We start from the raw sequence: 16,282 nt of genomic DNA, 5'->3' as shown, positions 1-16,282 counted from the left end.
CTGTACTCGCTGCATTATGGCGCCAGCCCCGTACCTGCAGTTCTGATGGAAGCCTTGTGGCTGGCGTGCTGTCTGAGCGTCGTGGCCTGCTGTGCCTGGAAGGCCTGCAAGTCCTCCTCGTCCAGGGCAATGTCCCCGAGGAAGGCAGCTAGAGAGAAAAGGAAGACGCCCGTCAGTCCTTCCTACCCAGCCCAGGCGCCCCGGACACAGGAGCACCGCCTGCAACCACTCAGCAACTGTAATTTCCAAACGCCTCCGATGGCCCACGGCTCCCAGATGCTCCTGGGTGTGCCGCTGACGCCACGGCTCCGTGACACGAGCCGAGGGAGCGCCTACCTTGGCCCGGGAGCGCTCTTTAATGAGTCGCAAGACAGAAGAGACCCCTGTTCCCAAGGGGTCAACCCTCAACAACACACAAACCAACAGATTCCAGATGGGGACGGAGACTCTGAGGGAACACGAGGACACAAGTCTTCCCTGGGCCGTACTCACACTGCTCACCCAGTGTCCTTGCGCTCCAGGCCGGGGAGGGGAGGGACGGACACCAGGACACTCAGCGGAGCGTCCCAGCCAGGAGGAAAGGACCACACTCTTCTCAAGGGGATGCCAATTCTGGGGTTCTTGGGGCTGGGGCAGTAGCACAGCAGGTAGGGCATTTGCCTTGCATGCGGCCGACCCGGGTTCAATTCCCAGCATCCCATATGGTCCCCCGAGCACCGCCAGGACTGATTCCTGAGTGCAGAGCCAGGAAAAACCCCTGTGCATTGCCAGGTGTGATCCAAAGAGAAAAAAAAAGAGAAAGAGAGAGAGAGAGAGAAAAGAAAAAGCCATTTCTGAGGTTCTTTCCCTGGATAATGAAAGGTGGGGGGGGGAAGGGAATCCCCCCTAATGGGTCATTTTGATTTGCAGAGCTGGGAAGTGAGGCTTCAGGAGGGATGGGCTGCAGCCGACTTTGTCTGCGTTTTTGAGATGCGGGGGCCAGGAGCAAGCGAGCGAGCTGAGGCCTAAGGCTGAGCTCTTTGGAAGGGGCTCAGATGTGTGCTTCATGTTGGGCTGGGCTGGGCTGGGGGCAGCCAGGCCCGGCTGGAGGTGGGGCAGCTTCCCTGCAGCTCCGCCCAGGGACACATCTGCTTCTCATTGAGCTCGGCCCAGGCCTGGCGGGCAGCAAACACAAATTGTTTTAACCTTGAGGCCTCGCACACAGGTTTCTTTCCCCCAGATGGCCCACTGGGTGGACACACACACACACACACACACACACACACACACACACACACACGGGGTCAGAGTTCCTATAGACACGTGGTATTCTCCACACCCACTACTGGCACACACAGCGCTACGCGGAAGCACCGCCTTCCCTCTGCAGACTGAACACCACGTCACGCCACGCCACACACGCGTGCAGTAAAATAACACATCGTTCACATCGATATTCTTCAGACCTACAAACACATTCCCAGAGACACACACTCCTTCAAACGGGAGGACACCTGGACCAGCAGAAAGTGGAAAAAGGATTCCCGAAGTTGCCCAGGGTGACCTTCCATCCTGTAGATAAGGAAACTGAGGCCCACGGGGCCATGACTTAGCTGAGACTGCACTGGGCCTGTAACTCCAGCCTCCTGGTTCCCAGCCCAGTGGGGACTGCACTCAAGTTCATTGCCCTCCAGTGGACTCCATTTTGTGAATATACATCCACAAAAAGAGACATTCACAAGCACAAATAAAGGTGCCTCTGGTGGGGCTGCAGCAATAGCACAGCAGGTAGGGCGTTTGCCTTGCACACGGCCGACCCGGGTTCGATTCCCAGCATCCCATATGGTTCAGGGGTGATTCCTGAGTGCAGAACCAGGAGTACTGCACCCACCTGTGCATCACCGGGTGTGACCCAAAAAGAAAAAAAAAAGATGCCTGTGGTCACAGGGAGTCCTTAAAACACACGTGTACAAGCTCCAACACATACAGACCAACTGCAAGCTCCAACCCATCAGACCGGCAGCAGAGTGCGTCCCGCGGCAAGGACGTGGAGAGTTCCGTGGTGCTTTCCCAGGTGGGGAAGAGCTTTCGCATGCGTGAACTCACCCATCCTGGCCCACCCCGGACATGCCCAATAAAGCATTCTCCACCCATGCATTTGCTTAGGAGTGTCCCATTCCCAGCTCCTGAGACGGTGGCGAGTGGCTAGCTTCCAGCCTACCTCCCTGATTTTAGAGATCAGAGCACTTGGGCTGAAGACAGGAAATGACTTGCTCAAGGCCACCAACCGCTATGGGGCTCTGAATCTTCCACGGCCTGAGAAAGATTCTCACTGAAGACGCCCTCCTCGCTGGTCTTGGCCCCTTCATGGATGAAACGGCAGAAGTTGCTTTTCGGCTCTCGTGCAAGGATGGCCTCGTCAAGGACTGGGCGGCTCTCTCCCGGGGAGCCGGGTGGGAGCAGGGGGGTCCTCCCTGCTCACACTGCACAGGTGTGCACCTGCTACACAAATGCCCCACACCTCTGCACACACACAGCACCGCCTCCCACCCCACCCCCAAAGGGCCTCACCATCTACACACACACAAACACACACGGCTGGACGAGGCCAGCGAACTAGCTTTGGTATCAGACAGGCCTGTCTTTGAATCTCAGCTTGGCTGCCACTAGCTGACAGGCCATACAAACCCAACTGTATCTCCCTTGGCCTCACATAAAAAGGAGCTTCTAAGAGAAACTGTCTCTTGGGCTCTCGCTTGGAAGCAGCCTATCAGCAAAGCACCTGCCGGTCAGGGGAGAGGGCTCCGAGGGCTGGGCACACACAGCGCGTGAGCGGGTTCAACCTCCGGGACCCCATGATCCATCTGAGCACTAGCAGGAGTGACCCTGAGCACCACAGGAACTGGGCCTGAGGACCGGGCATGCCAAAACAAAATAGCCACCAAGAGGCACCTGGCACCCACCACTCCTGCTCACGATGGGTATCGCCCCCTTACAACCCTGCAAGCTCGGGTCCATCTTTCCACCGTGCATCCACTGGCTTTCCAGCTGGGTGAAGCCCTCGAGTGCTCAGAAACACCATCTGAGTTTCCGCTGCAGAACCCAGGGGTGGGGGCCGGGTGCAGCGCAGGCCAGACGGGGCCCTGGACCGACAGCACACGAGCTCCACGGAGAGGGCAGGGCCCGCCGCGGGGATGTCACGGTGGAAGAATGCGTGGGAGCCAGGGCCGGGTCAGTCGGGAGCTGGCCCGAGGGCCGGCCCGTCTGCCAGTTCCCCTGCAGCAGCTGGGATTCGGGTGCTCGTCCTGCCCTGCCAGCAGCCCTGCCTGGGTCAGAGTTGGGGAGAGGCTGTTTGCTTGCTGGAGGCTCACCGCTGGCATCACAGACCGGGCCCTGTGATGTCAGAGCGATAGTACAGGGCGTCTGCCTTGCACACGGCCAACCCGGGTTCCATCTCCAGCATCCCCTACGGCCCCCTGAGCACCGCCAGGAGTAATTCCTAAGTGCAGAGCCGGGAATGACCCGGTGTGACCCAAAAGAGAAAATAGAAAAAAAGAGAAAGGTGGCTTTGGGCCTCACACGCACAGCTGAACACACCTGCTCCACCAGGGCGTGACCCACCTACAGATGTGCGCAAACACACTTAACCCCTTCCCAGTGTAAGCCGTGTTTCCATACAGGCAGCTGTGCACCTCCCCACTGCCCAGGGAAAGACCCTCAAAAGGAGAAGGGCGGAGAGGAGAGATGGAGAGCAGGAGAGGGGGAAGGGAAGAGGGAGAGAGGCTGGCCAATTCCCAGACACCCCTGCAGGGCCTACGGAGTAGACTCCCCGCTCCTCCGCCCTAGTTCTTGGCTGTTCTTTCTCCCGGGGAGTCCCTGGTCCTCTCCCTCCAAGCCCAGGGAGGTGGTGAGTCTCTTCCTCCTCCCTGGGGGCAGCTAAAAGAGAAGGTGACTCAGGGAGCAGGGGCCTAGGTGGTGGGTGACTCATCCCCGTCTGAGGGGAACGCGGTGAGAGGAGGAGGTGCTTCTCCAGCCCCAGAGCCCGCTGACCCCCCTGAGGCCGCTGCTGTATGAGCCCGGGGAGGCTGGACCAGGCTGGCTGCGGCCTCCCAGGGAGCAAGTGTGGCCTCTCCTGCCCCCAGGCCCTCTCAGAGCCCCAGGCTGAGCAGCCACAGGAGCGAGGCATCTCGGGGAAGGAGATGGCGTGATGGCGTGACAGCCCAGCCAACACACAGCACAGCGGGGCTGGCTCCGAGCTCCAGGAAGGGCACAAGATGCACCTGGAGGAAGCAGCTGTGAGCCCAGCTCGGGCGGCTGCCTGCCCGCTGTCCTTTCTGGCCTACCCAGAGACATGGGAGCCTCTGGGGCTCGCGGGGTGCGTCTACCCTGTAGGACAGAAACCAAGGGACCGACCAAGCTGGCAAGGGGCTATCTACAGTGAAGGGCCCGTGAGGCCTTCCCCATGCCACAGTCCTCATGCGCACCCTGGCACAGGGCAGGGGGAGCTCAGGGTGCTGTCCGGACAGCGCCAGGTCAGGCCTGAGGGGCAAGGGGCCATTGCAGGCAGGAGATGGTAACGGAGTCGGAAGCTGCACTGGACAGGCAGCCGGGCTGCCCCGGGCTGCAGAGGGGGAGCCCTGAAGGCACCTGAGGCCCAGCCGGTCAGGCTCTGTGGCCTCTGGACCACCCCAGGCCTGGCCCATCTCCCCACCAGCCTCCCCATGAAGCCCCAGGGAGTAGGAAGTCTGGGAAACAGCCCATTCGGCTTGGAAACACAGGCTCACTTCCAACTAGCAGTGAAACCCGTCTACTCTGACTCAGCCTACCTCCTCCACGAAGACCCCCAAGCTTTCAAATTGGCTGTGACCCGTTTCTCCACCTCTACCACCTGATTGCCGCAGGGAGCAAAGGGTTTGTGGGCCAGGGGGCTTCCGGCTCTTGTAGTTGGGGGTGGGGTTGGGGGTCTGAACCACACTAGGGTGTGCTCAGAGCTTACTCCTGGCTCCGTGCTCAGAGATCCCTCCTGGCAGTCCTAGGGGACCGTATGTGGTGCTGGTGAATGCACCAGGGTCAGCATGTCCGAGAGAATCACATTAACCCCCATGATGTCTCTCCAACCTCCCCCCTCCCCGCCCCCAGACAACGCTTGACATCATCACTGGTGGCTGGCTACTGGCCTGCAGGACTCCAAGCCCTGGAGAGCTGCCCCATCCTCTCCCAGCGTCTGTCTCAGTACGTCAGGCCAGCACATGAGGCGCCTGGGAAATGTACATCAGATGAGCGGGTGAGTAAGGGAGACTGGGACAGGTCGGGGAGACACTCCCTTTCCCTGAAAACCAAGCCTACACCCTGAGTAGAAATGAAAGGGTCCAAAGCACAGAGCAAAGGGTAGGTGACCAACGTTTATTTAGGGCTTACTGTGAGTTACTCAAGTTATTTCCTAAATGTTCTTATTTCCACTTTACCACCAAGTCTAGAGACCAATTACCAGTATTACCACTTTACAGGTGAGAAAACAAAGGTCAGGTGTGTGCATTCACGTGCCTGCGGAGGCCCAGCTAAGGAGCCAAGGTCCAGGACTGCCCCGAGAGCCGCTACTGTCCACTCAGCCTCATGCCCAGTGGGAAAGATGACAGCTGACACCCAGCCCAGGAGCTTCGAGAGAAAGGGTTTCCCTGCAGTTTGCTGTGATCCCAACCCCCCAAAGAAGGGTCCCCAGTGTCAGGACGGGAGTGACAACTGCGGCCCTCCCCTCCCCCCAAGCCCCTTACTCTCCCCCACCCTGCAGACACTCTCAGAACTCCAGGAACTGTGTGCTGCCCTGCCCTGCCCTGCCCGTGAAGACAGGCTGCAGTCAGGCCAGGAGCCGGAAAGGTTCTGCTCTGCCCTGAGTGCTCTTGTCCCAGACAGTGTGTCCTAGACCTGTCCCGGGTCCTCCCCTCAGTGACTCGCCATCTGGTTGGTCCAAAAAGCAGGACCCCTCTGAGTGCAGCAGGAGTTGAAAGGGGTGACAGAGCTCAAGTGCAAGTGCACCAGCACGCACAAATACGCACATGCACATCCCCGCATGCACACAGGCACCTGCACACACCTGTACGCACATGCACACACCCGCATGCACACACATCCCCACATGCACCCACCTGCATGCGTGTGCACACACACACACACTCAGAGTCAAGGGCTGTGACCTCAGCCAAGTACCTCCCGGGTGTATGTGGGGGGCTGTCCTGCAGTATCTAAACTGTATCCTCCAGCCGTGCACCCCAACCTGGCTTGTGGGGTGGGAGGCCCACACACCAAAGGCGGCCTCTAGGGCTGGCTGCTCCGGCTTTGACAGCTATCTTGGGGAGCCCAAGGGAGCTCGAGCTCAAAGAATCCTTGAAAACTTTCTCTGCCTAGACTGTGTGTGTCTGAAGACCAGCTAGTTCCCTGGGGGTGCAGGCCTAGGGGCAGGGAAGGGGGAGACCGTGGGACAGATGTGCCTCCGGAGCAGCCCAGACAGACAGACTGGAAAACACCAGTGTCCTGCAGCCGAGGAAACACACACACACACACACACGCACACAGACACACAGACACACAGGCACAGACATACACACAGACACACACACAGACACAGACACACACACACACACACACACACACAAACGCGCGGCTAGAAAAGTTTCCTGCGAGAGAAACAGTTTCCTCGGCGGCAGGTTTCTCCCGGGACAGGGGCGCTTTCTGGGATCCTGGCGAGACCAGCGGCACAGGCGGCGGCCGCGTCCGCCAACAGCAGCGAAACTTCGGTGCTACAAGTCCCCCAAACTTCCCCTCCCTCTCTCCCTCGTTCTTTTGTTCCCCTCGGCATTGCCAACCAGGCAGCTCCCGGCTTCCCACACTGGACCGTCCTCCGCCCGCCCCCCCCCTCCCCAGCAGCTCGCGCCTCCCCGCGCGGCCCGCGCCGGCCACCCCGGGGGAGTCCGCCGGCCGGCCGGGGAGGCGCCTACCCGCCTTGCAGGGGTCTTTGTAGTTGAGGGGCTCCGGCTCGTCCTCGTCCCCCAGGTCATAGGTGTAGTCCGCCAAGTCGAGCGGGCGGCCGGGGCGCGGGAGCAGCAGCAGCGGCAGCAGCAGCAGCGGCAGCGGCAGCGGCAGGCGGGCCACGCCGGGCATGATGCGGGCGCGCGGGCGGGCGGCGGCGGCGGCGGCGGCGGGTCGCGCCCGGACGCGGGAGCCCGGAGGGGAAGCGGAGACTGGAGGCAGGGGGAGGCGCTCCCCTCGCTCCCTCCTCCCGCTCCCCCGCGCTCTCCCTACCTCTCCCCCTTCCCTCGGCTCGCTCCCTCCTTCCTGTCTCCCGCCCCCTCGGCCGCCCGCTCGGCTGCCCGCGGCCCCGGCGCCCCCAGCCTGCCCCGCTCCCCTTCCCGGCCTGGGCTCCCCGGCCCGGGCCCGCCCGCCCCCCCTTCCAGGGAAATGAGCTCGCTGGAGGGCGGGTTTTCGGCCGGAGCTCGGCCCCCCTCGGGCCGGGACCCGGCGGCCAGCCAGCCGGAGGCGGCGCGCCCTGCGCGGGGCCGGGGCCGAGCGCGCGGGGCGCGGGCCGGGCCGGGGGCGCGGGGCGCCGGGGTGCCGGGGTGCCGGGCCGCCCGCCGCTCCCGCCAGCTGCCCTCTAGCGGCGGCCGCTCCCGAGCCCCCGAGCCCCGGAGCTGCCCACCGTCCGGGCGCCCCGCGGCTCCGCCCGCGCCCCCGCGGGCTCTCCGACCCTCGCGCGCCCGCCCGCGCGCTCCGCCGCCCGGCTCGCTCCCCGCTCGCGTCGCGGTCCCTCGGCACCGCCGCCTCGGCCTCTGGGGGACACCACTGGGGGGCGCCTGAAGCCCGCGCATCGCGGCCACCGCTGCCCCGCGGTCCCGGGGCCCGACTCCCTGGGCCTCCGCTGCTCCCCCGCGGCCCTGCCCTTCCGCTCCCACCGCGCAGGACGCAGGGCAGCGGGAGGAAGGAAGAGGGACACCCTTTGTTTTCAATCGGGCTGCTTTATTCTTTGTGGTGGGAACCCCGGGCGCACAGGAACCCCCCACCCCCATTTCCTGGGCCCCCAGTGTGGGAAGCAGCAGCTTCCTGTCGGTCTGTCAAAGAGCCTCTGCTAAGGATGGGAGGGGGGGTCTTGACTGTCCTCTAGGGGCGTCCACGGGCCTGCGAAGCAAAGAAATGCTTTCTTTATTATGTGAGGGTGGGACTGGGTGGGGGGGAGTCAGCACACCCTTCCTCCCTGGAGCACCCCAGATGGCCCCCTGAAGCCCACCCCCACTGTCTGTCAAGTGTGGGGTGGCCTAATCCCGCCCCTCCCACCCTGGCACTCACCTGAAGGTCCTAGATGTAGAAGAGGGGCACTTCCCCACACAGGGTCCCCACGGCGGGGCCCAGGAAGGCCAGGTCCCCAGATGATGGTGAGCCGGGGCCATTGCCTGCCTCCTGGCTCAGCTTGGAGGCCGGCATTTCCGGCTTGGCCTGGAAAGAGCACCTGAGCTGAAGCCTGGGATGGAGTTCTGTCTGCCCTGTGCAGGGGTTTGTCCGAGCCCCTGTTTCCTCACCAGGAACGAGGGGCTGTGTTCACATCAGAAGGCTCTGGGGGGTGGGGGGTGAGTGGACTCCGCTAGGCCAGCAGCTGGGCAGGGGTGGGGGCGTACTGAGAAGGGAAGGGATGGCACTCACCTGGCACCCAGGGGGTGACGGACACCCACAGCCCCCTCTCCAGGCACACCCACCTGGAAGTTGTGGATTTTCCGAGCGAGAGCCTCGATACTGGGGATGTTCTCCGGAGCCACCTTCATGATGTAGCAGCAGGTTCCTGGGGCTGGCTTGTAGGCGATCAGGAGCTGGGCACAGACGCCCCCGGAGTTCACTCTGGAGGGCCTACCTTGCCTTGCACACCCCCCAACCCTGACTCTTGGCCACTTTCCTCTGGACCAGATGGACATGGGAGGGAGTCAGACTGGACTCATGGGGTTCAGGCACCACCCAGGAACCAAAGGGCCGGGGATGAGGAGACATGGCCCCAGCTGGGTGGTCCGGCACAACCTCGTCACCCTGGTCCCAGGTGGGAGCGATCCGGGCACACTCACCCGCTGGTAGTCATAGACGGCCAGACCAGTGGAGCCGATGGAGAAGGTGGCCGTGGTGCCCACACGCTCGCTCAGGGCCAGGCGCTGCTGGGCTTCCGGCCCCCCGATGCTCATCTCCAGGACCTGGAGGAGGACACAGCGCTGCCTGGCAACCCCACTTGCCCACCTTGCCCCCACTCTTCCACTGGCCTTGGGCAGGCTGCTGTGCCCGCGCCCAGCCTCTCTTCGTGTCCTGTCTTGCGCCCTCTGCCCTCCCAGCCCGGGCCTGCTCACCATCTCCGTGTGTTTCTGGCTCATGTGCAGACCCATGAGCAGGGCCCCCACCACCACCACGACCACCAGGACCACCACCACGACCACGATGAGAAGGCGTTTGAGGTGCAGCGGGCAGCAGGGGATGCCAAACCGGCCCCGCGGGGCTGCAGAGTAATCCTGAGGTGGGTGGGCAGGCGGGGAAACAGGTGTGAGATCCTGGGGGGTGTCCCCTCTTCTCCCCCTACAAGCTAGACCTCCTCCCACCCCCTTCCTAGTCTGAAAAGCAGGTGCTATGACTGTAACAAGGAGGGCTGAGGAGATCCTGGAAGGCTTCCTGGAGAAGGTGGACTAGACTCCCAACAAGCATCTGGCTGCCAAGAATAAAGATCTCCTTTAGACTCGGGAAAGCCTGCTTTGCCAGGTTCCTGCTGTTTTCCCCCAAGAGCCCCGGCACTCCAGTCTTATTCAGTCCCTCTATCCCGCCCCCCCCTTCTAAATCCATGCTCTCTCCCTTCGCACTTGGTACTCCTCTCTGCCACCCTTTGCTTTGTCCTGCTCCACTGGACACCACTCATTCCTCTGGAACCGACTCCGCGGTCACGTTCTCGCACAGCTCCCCGCATCTGCCTCGGGACTTAACTGCCCCTTTGTTCTCTGCACCCGGCTCACTGACCTCATGTTGGCTGCCATGGCCATCTCCCACAGGGCCTCTGGCCTAGCTTAGCACAGGCCCCCGGTTGGTGATGCCGACACAGGCCCTGAGGCGGGGCCCCCGCACCCACACAGCCCTGCACCCCAGCACAGGTGCGCGCCCACACACACTCACCGGCGGACTCTCCATCAGGACCTCTTTGCTACCCACGTCCATCTTGCTGCAGGCGATGTCCTCCCCTCGGCTCCCAGGTGTGACCTGGGCGGGTCTTATATGTTGCTGGGGGAGAGAGAGGGGACAGAGGTGAAAGACTCGGCCCCTGCCCGCCCGAGGAGCCCTTGGCTTTGAAACCTGTTTGTTCCTGGCTCTCCAGCCATGAGAGCCCTGATAAGCCAGCTGCAAGAGCGCCTAAGGGTCCTCGGGGCTGGCACCTGAGTCCTTCTGGCCGCGTGGAGAGCAGAGAGGGGAGCTGAGCACACTTGCCCTTGGGCAACCTGAACCTCTCGCCGTGGGTGTCTTCCTGGCACGCCCGCCTTTCTTGCTGGCACCTGCCCCTCAGTCCTGTGGCTTTCCCTGTGTTTCTGCCAGGCGGATCTCTCAGGGAGCCAAGGGTCCCCGACCTCCCCCACTGGCCCACGCTCCCCCCTCCACCCCACAGTAGGGGATGAGCTCTGGGAGTGAGAAGGCAGGGCAGGGAGACAGAGGGGGCATGCTCTGGGCAGGGGGGCCCTGGGCAGGGGATGCCGGCGGGAGCACCAGCCAGCTTTTCCCTGGAGAACTCTACCTGCTCTGCCTTCGCCCACACATCTGGAACCCAACCTCAGACTTGCTCTTTCTGATCCTAAAAGCTGGCGCCTCTGGTCATAAATTCTTACTTACTAAAGCAGTTTGTGTGTGGAGGGGGAGAGGAGGAGGGGGGAAGGGGGGTGTTTTGTTGTTGTTTTGGATTTTTTTTTCTTTTGCAGAGGAAGGGCTTGTGTGTAAGTGAAGGCCTCTTTATTTTTTTCTTTCTGTTTTTGTTTGCATTTATTTTGTGCTGGATATCTTCCCGGCTCTCCATTTGGTCTCCTTGATTTTTCCTGGAACATCTTTTCCTTCTTCTTCTGTGCAGCCTCCTCTTCCGGCTTCAGAACCATCTGCCCTTATCTGGTTGGGACCATCCCTGGGGACTGTGTCTGCCTGGAGGTGCCCCGTGGCCAGACTCTACCAGGAACCCAGGGGGGAGTTCGCTCTGCCTTGAAAGAGGCCACGGTTGAAACACACAACCCCCCGGGGCTCTCCGCCCTGTGCCCAGACCCTCTGTCAGACTTGGGCTCAAACACCACCTTTGTAACTCTTCCACGTTGCTTCCGGAAAGTGACGTCCTTCAGATGCTGGTGGCTTTTCAGACATAGACCACTGAGGCTCAGGTGGTTCTGTGAGTATTTTTAAAGTGAGCTTGACTCTGCACCTCTGGCTGGGTGTGAATTTTGGAGGGTTTCTGAGTCAAGGGAATGGAGAACTGTTTCTCTGCAAGGGCCTCGGGCTGCTCTGCACAGGTGCTGCGGGTGGTTGACCACAGATTCATAGGTTCATGTCTGACGCTTCTTTTAAGTTTTTTGGGGGGGCTTCTGCTGGTTCTGTGTCAAGGGACCCTGTGGCGTCAGAGATTGGACCCAGGGCTCCAGCATGCAAAGCCTGTGCTCCAGCCCTCTGTACCGTCTCTGCAACCCCTGACAGGGCTGGCCGGCCTTGCCCGGGACTGGATGTGCCCACTGCTAGGGGTGAGGGCTGCCTCTCAGCCTCTCAGTATGGCCCTTTTTACATCCCCCTGACCCTAACCGTGTGCTGATGGTGCTGTGCACCCAAACAGGGACCGGTGATTAGTTCTTCTCCCAAAGCCGTCTCTGTGGCTTTGCCTTACTGAACCCTAACTTCTAACTTCCATGAGCAAGAACGTTCAGCCTCCCTTCCCACTCTTCTTTTGAGCTGCCCACCTGACTCTCCTTAGGCTTCAGCCCATTTCCTGTACCCCCACAGCTTGACCCCGACCCTCAGTCATGTACTGGTCCCAACTTTCTCGTCCGGGCAAACACCCCTGTGACCACTAGGGCTCTCAGCCTCAAGGTTGCCTCACAACTGAGCATCCGGTTGAGAGCCCCTGAGAGGCCCAGGGAAGCAGAAGGGGAGGCAAGTGTTTGCCCCCACCCTCAGCTGCCCCTTTAAATATTTGCTTAAGCCCCTAGCAGCCAGAGTCCCAGCAGCTTCAGTGGTGGGGGGCGGTGTGCAGAAGGGGGGCTCGGCCCCCCTGTCAGCTATGTGAGGCCTCAGCTGGTGCAGGTGCCAGATGTAGGCGACAGCCCGCCCGCAGTGCCCAGGGCCCCCACTCCCACCCCCAGTTGTCCTGGCAACACTGGGATTGATGGGCTGACTCACGAGCACTGGGCGCGAGCCAGGTGGGCAGCCGGCCAGTGGGAGCGCCAAAGAGAAGTGCAGGCATCCCGGGATCCCTGTGGGCATCTCGGGGGCCGCCCAGTCCAGCTGTGGGGCTCTTTCTGAGCGGGCATTGTGAGCCGGGCTTGCTGTCCCCACTGGCGCGGGGAAAGGGGCGCTCTCAGAGAGAACCCTCTGTTCCCTGGGCCCTCAGTCGCCGTGCCCGCGGCCCATACGTTATAGTTCTCACAAGCTTTGCAGAGCTTGCTCTTCTTTTTTAAGTTCTGCTATCCTTTTTTCAAGGGCACAACTAACTGGCAGCATTTTGCCTGGCACCAGGCACCAATGTCCTGCCGGCAGTGTGAGGTGGGCATCCTGGGTGCTTGGGAAACTTTGTGGCCCCAGGGATGTGATTCGGGGCCACCACCACCTGAACCACCGCCTTGGCTCCTTTGCTTTGCTTTCATCTTTTTTTTTTTTTTTTGGTGTTTTGGGTCACACCCAGCAATGTTTAGGGGTTACTCCTGGCTCTGTACTCAGGAATTACTCCTGGCGGTGCTCAGGGGCATATGTGATCGAACCTGAGTCAGCCGCATGCAAGGCAAACACCCTACCCACTGTGCTATCACTCCGGCCCCTGATTTCTTCTTTTTGGAGGGGACCTCGGAGGCAGTGCTCAGGGGCCTGTGAGCCAATCACAGCAGTATACAGCGGGCCAGGCCAGAGAGTTCAATGCTCGCCCCTGTCACGACTCTGATGGGAGCAGTGGTTGGGGACCACTAGCAGTACCCTGTGCTGGGGGTGAGTCTGGGTCCAGGTGGATGTCAGGAGTGCACCCCTGACCTCTGAGCTATCTCTGCAGTTCTGCTTTGTCTTCCTTAAACTCGTCTGCTTACCGGTTTGGAGGTGGGGGAAAGGGAAGGTGCCCTCAGGTTTCGTCAAGGGGTTCCGATGCTGGCACTAGCCGGACAGAAGTTCGGGGAAGGGGCTGGAGCGATAGCACAGCGGGTAGGGCGTTTGCCTTGCACGCGGCCGACCCTGGTTCGAATCCCAGCATCCCCTGAGCATGGCCAGGGGTGATTCCTGAGTGCAGAGCCAGGAGTAACCCCTGTGCATCGCCAGGTGTGACCCAAAAAGCAAAAAAAAAAAAAAGAAGAAGTTCGGGGAAGCCTGAAGGAAGCTGGGGGGCACGCAGAGCTGTCACCTGCCCCCACACTGGAGAGGTTCCTAGCGGCTGTGGCTCCTTCTCCCTCTTAGCCTTCCCTTCTGCCGTTTCTGCTCCAGGAAGCCCTTCTCCAGCTCACTCCCTAAAGACAGAGGGAGTCGAGGGCAACGCCTCTGTTCTGGCCAGGGGTCCCTGTCCTTCTGTGCCTTCCCCAGGGCCCTCCAGCCTCCGGGCCACATGGCCACCTGCCACTTACCCCTGGATCGTTCTTAACCACAGGCACCCTCTCTTTGCTTCCCACCCGCTGCCACACTGAGCCCTGAAACCCATGTATCCGATTCAGCCATTCACTGTCCCCCAAACCGGAGGGGATTCCTGGCCGCAGCCGATGGCCGTGGCCTGGTGTGCGCCAGCCTCGCTGCCTGGCTGGCTGGCCCTGGGCCCGGGAGCGAGTGAGTGATTCTGCCTCTGTAGCCTTATGCGTTCATGCGTGAAATGGGACTAGTTCTGCCCGTCGGGTTTCCTCTGTTGGGACAATCCAACAACATCAGGTCCTATGTCCATTCTGTCATCTCCTACTTCACCCCGAGGGCACCTCTTCTCTCTGGCTAAGAAAAGGGCCCAGGTCAAACACTCCCTTTGTTGTCTGCCTTAGGCTTCAACTCCTTTGTGGGTGTGTGTGTGGGGGGGGAGGGGGTTGCGGTTGGTTTTTGGGTCACACACGGCAGGGCTCAATGTAACTTCTGGCTCTACGTTCAGGAATCACTCCTGGCGGTGCCCGGGGGAACTTATGGGGTGCCAGCGATAGAATGTCAGTTGGCAGTGAGCAAGGCTTACCGGCGACACTGTCTCTCCGACCCCTGGCTTAAACTCTTGCGCTTCACGGGTGGTGATGTGCCCGGAGCAGTCCCTGTGTCTGCGCTTCTCCTTTGCTCTCAGATGCTCAGCTGCAAGGGAGGCACAAGATTCACTCTGCCCTTTGTGTGCTGGGCAGAGCCGTGCCAGGGACGGGTGGAGACAGTGGCCCAGCTGCCCCCCGTCACCCTCCCCACCCTGACTGCTTCTCTTCTCACAAACTGACCCGGGAGCATCGGGGCAGCGGGACCGGCAGGGACCAGGAAAGTCAGACTCAGGGCAGGGGCTGGAGCCATGCAGGGCTGAAACTTCTGCCAGAGAGCCCTTATGGACAGGGTTCAGAGACAGCTGGGGCAGCCGCAAAGCCAGAGACCTGGGCTCCCGGGACCCGTGTGGGAGCAGCACGAGGCGGGAAATCCAGCTCCTGGCCTCAGGCTTCACTGTTCTGTTCTTTCAAGTCCTTGGAGCACACCTGAGCTGGGGCTGGGTGGGCTGAAAACACAGAAGAGGCTCAAACTTCTCAAACTTTTTGCTCTCAGGAGTCCCTGAACACTCTGAGAACGTGCCCTCCATGGCCATTCATTTATAGGCAAATCATGACTTCATTTTTCAAGACTAATATCCACAGCCAGGGGAAAAAGAGACTAGGAGGACCGCTCAATGGTTGGAATCAGCCACAGGTGTATGTGTGGGGGGGTGACTGATAGGTAAGATAGAGAAGGAACCGGGATGACAATGATAGCTAGAAGTGATCACACTGGACAAGAACTGAGTGTTAAAAGTAGGTAAAGGGATATACCTGAGGGGGCTGGAGCGATAGCACAGCAGGTAGGGCGTTTGCCTTGCACTCGGCCAACCCGGGTTCGAATCCCAGAATCCCATATGGTCCCCTGAGCACCGCCAGGGGTAATTCCTGAGTGAAGAGCCAGGAGTAACCCCTGTGCATGGCCAGGTGTGACCCAAAAACCAAAAAAAAAAAAAAAAAAAAGGATATACCTGAAACCTTTCAGTATCTGTATTGCAAACCGTAATGCCCAAAAGGAGGAAATGGAGAGAGAGAGAGAGAGAGAGAGAGAGAGAGAGAGAGAGAGAGAGAGAAGGGAAGATAAGAGAAGAGGAGAGGAGAGGAGAGGAGAGGAGAGGAGAGGTGAGGAGAAGAGAGGAGAGGAGAGGAGAAGAGAGGACAGGAGAGAAGAGAAGAGAGGAGGAGGAGGAAGAAAAAGGAGGAGGAGGAGAAGGAGAAGAAGGAGGAGGAGGAGGAGGAGAAGAAGGAGGAGGAGGAGGAGGAGAAGAAGAACAAGAACAAGAAGAACAAGAATAAGAAGAACAAGAACAAGAAGAACAAGAAGAGGAAGAAGAAGAAGAGGACGACGAGCAGGAGGAGGAGGAAAGTGCCAGGGCGGGGGTGGGGTGGGGGTGATGGGAAGCAAACTGGGGACACTGGTGCTGGGAACCGTACACTGGTGGAAGAATGAGTGTTGGAACACTGCATGACTGAAACCTAATCATGAGCAGTTTTTAAAGGGTCTATCTCACAGATTCTATAAAAATACCCTTCAAAAAAAGTACCAAGAACTCAGGAGAATGTCTGTTTAGACAACGTCTATTCTCTTCGCCATACTGCTATTTACTGGGAAACTCACATGATTTGAAAGTGGCAGCAAATAGGGGTTGGGGAGACAGTACAGCAGGTAAGGTGCTTGCCTTCCATGTGCCCAACCAGAGTTCAATCCCCGGCACCCCCTACGGTCCCCTGAATACCACCAGGAGTAATGACTGAGCAGAGCCAAGAGTAACCCAGAGCATCACCGGGTATGGCCCCCAAACCAAGCAAAACCAAAATGGCAATAATAGGAGTGAGAGCTCCCT

At 60.3% G+C, this 16,282-nt stretch overlaps 2 protein-coding genes across 5 annotated transcripts in view; both read right to left on the bottom strand.

Annotated features, from left to right (window-relative positions):
- The window catches only part of BMP1 (bone morphogenetic protein 1), a 40,754-nt gene extending 33,370 nt beyond the window's left edge, over window positions 1-7,384 (bottom strand). For 2 of the 3 annotated variants that reach the window (XR_008631082.1, XM_055144757.1), the window contains exons 1-2: window positions 6,972-7,384; window positions 35-148 (exon numbers count right to left, since the gene is read on the bottom strand). Coding sequence is in view for 2 of the 3 variants with exons in the window: in XM_055144757.1 (XP_055000732.1) it covers window positions 35-148; window positions 6,972-7,134 (277 nt within the window). In the remaining variant the exon portion in view is untranslated. The remainder of the gene's footprint in view (window positions 1-34; window positions 149-6,971) is intronic. The other variant, XM_055144756.1, reaches the window with a different exon arrangement.
- A 581-nt stretch (window positions 7,385-7,965) lies between these two features.
- On the bottom strand, window positions 7,966-14,480 carry SFTPC (surfactant protein C). Of its 2 annotated transcripts, none has more exons than XM_055144798.1 (7): window positions 14,396-14,480; window positions 10,156-10,260; window positions 9,348-9,506; window positions 9,075-9,197; window positions 8,718-8,828; window positions 8,314-8,460; window positions 7,966-8,145 (listed from the first exon to the last, which is right to left on the bottom strand). In XM_055144798.1, exons 2-6 carry the CDS (start codon window positions 10,195-10,197, stop codon window positions 8,323-8,325), a joined length of 573 nt encoding a protein of 190 aa, XP_055000773.1. In that variant the 5' UTR covers window positions 10,198-10,260; window positions 14,396-14,480; the 3' UTR covers window positions 7,966-8,145; window positions 8,314-8,322. The 2 variants fall into 2 exon arrangements, with proteins under 2 accessions (XP_055000773.1, XP_004610154.1); XM_004610097.3 differs by lacking the exon at window positions 14,396-14,480 and adding an exon at window positions 10,766-10,801.
- Window positions 14,481-16,282: the final 1,802 nt, after the last annotated feature.

The sequence above is a fragment of the Sorex araneus genome, chromosome 7 (assembly GCF_027595985.1).
Source record: "Sorex araneus isolate mSorAra2 chromosome 7, mSorAra2.pri, whole genome shotgun sequence".
In the NCBI taxonomy this organism is placed as follows: Eukaryota; Metazoa; Chordata; class Mammalia; order Eulipotyphla; family Soricidae; genus Sorex; species Sorex araneus.
Note: the sequence above shows the minus strand (reverse complement) of the source record. Positions and strands in the feature narration are given on the sequence as shown.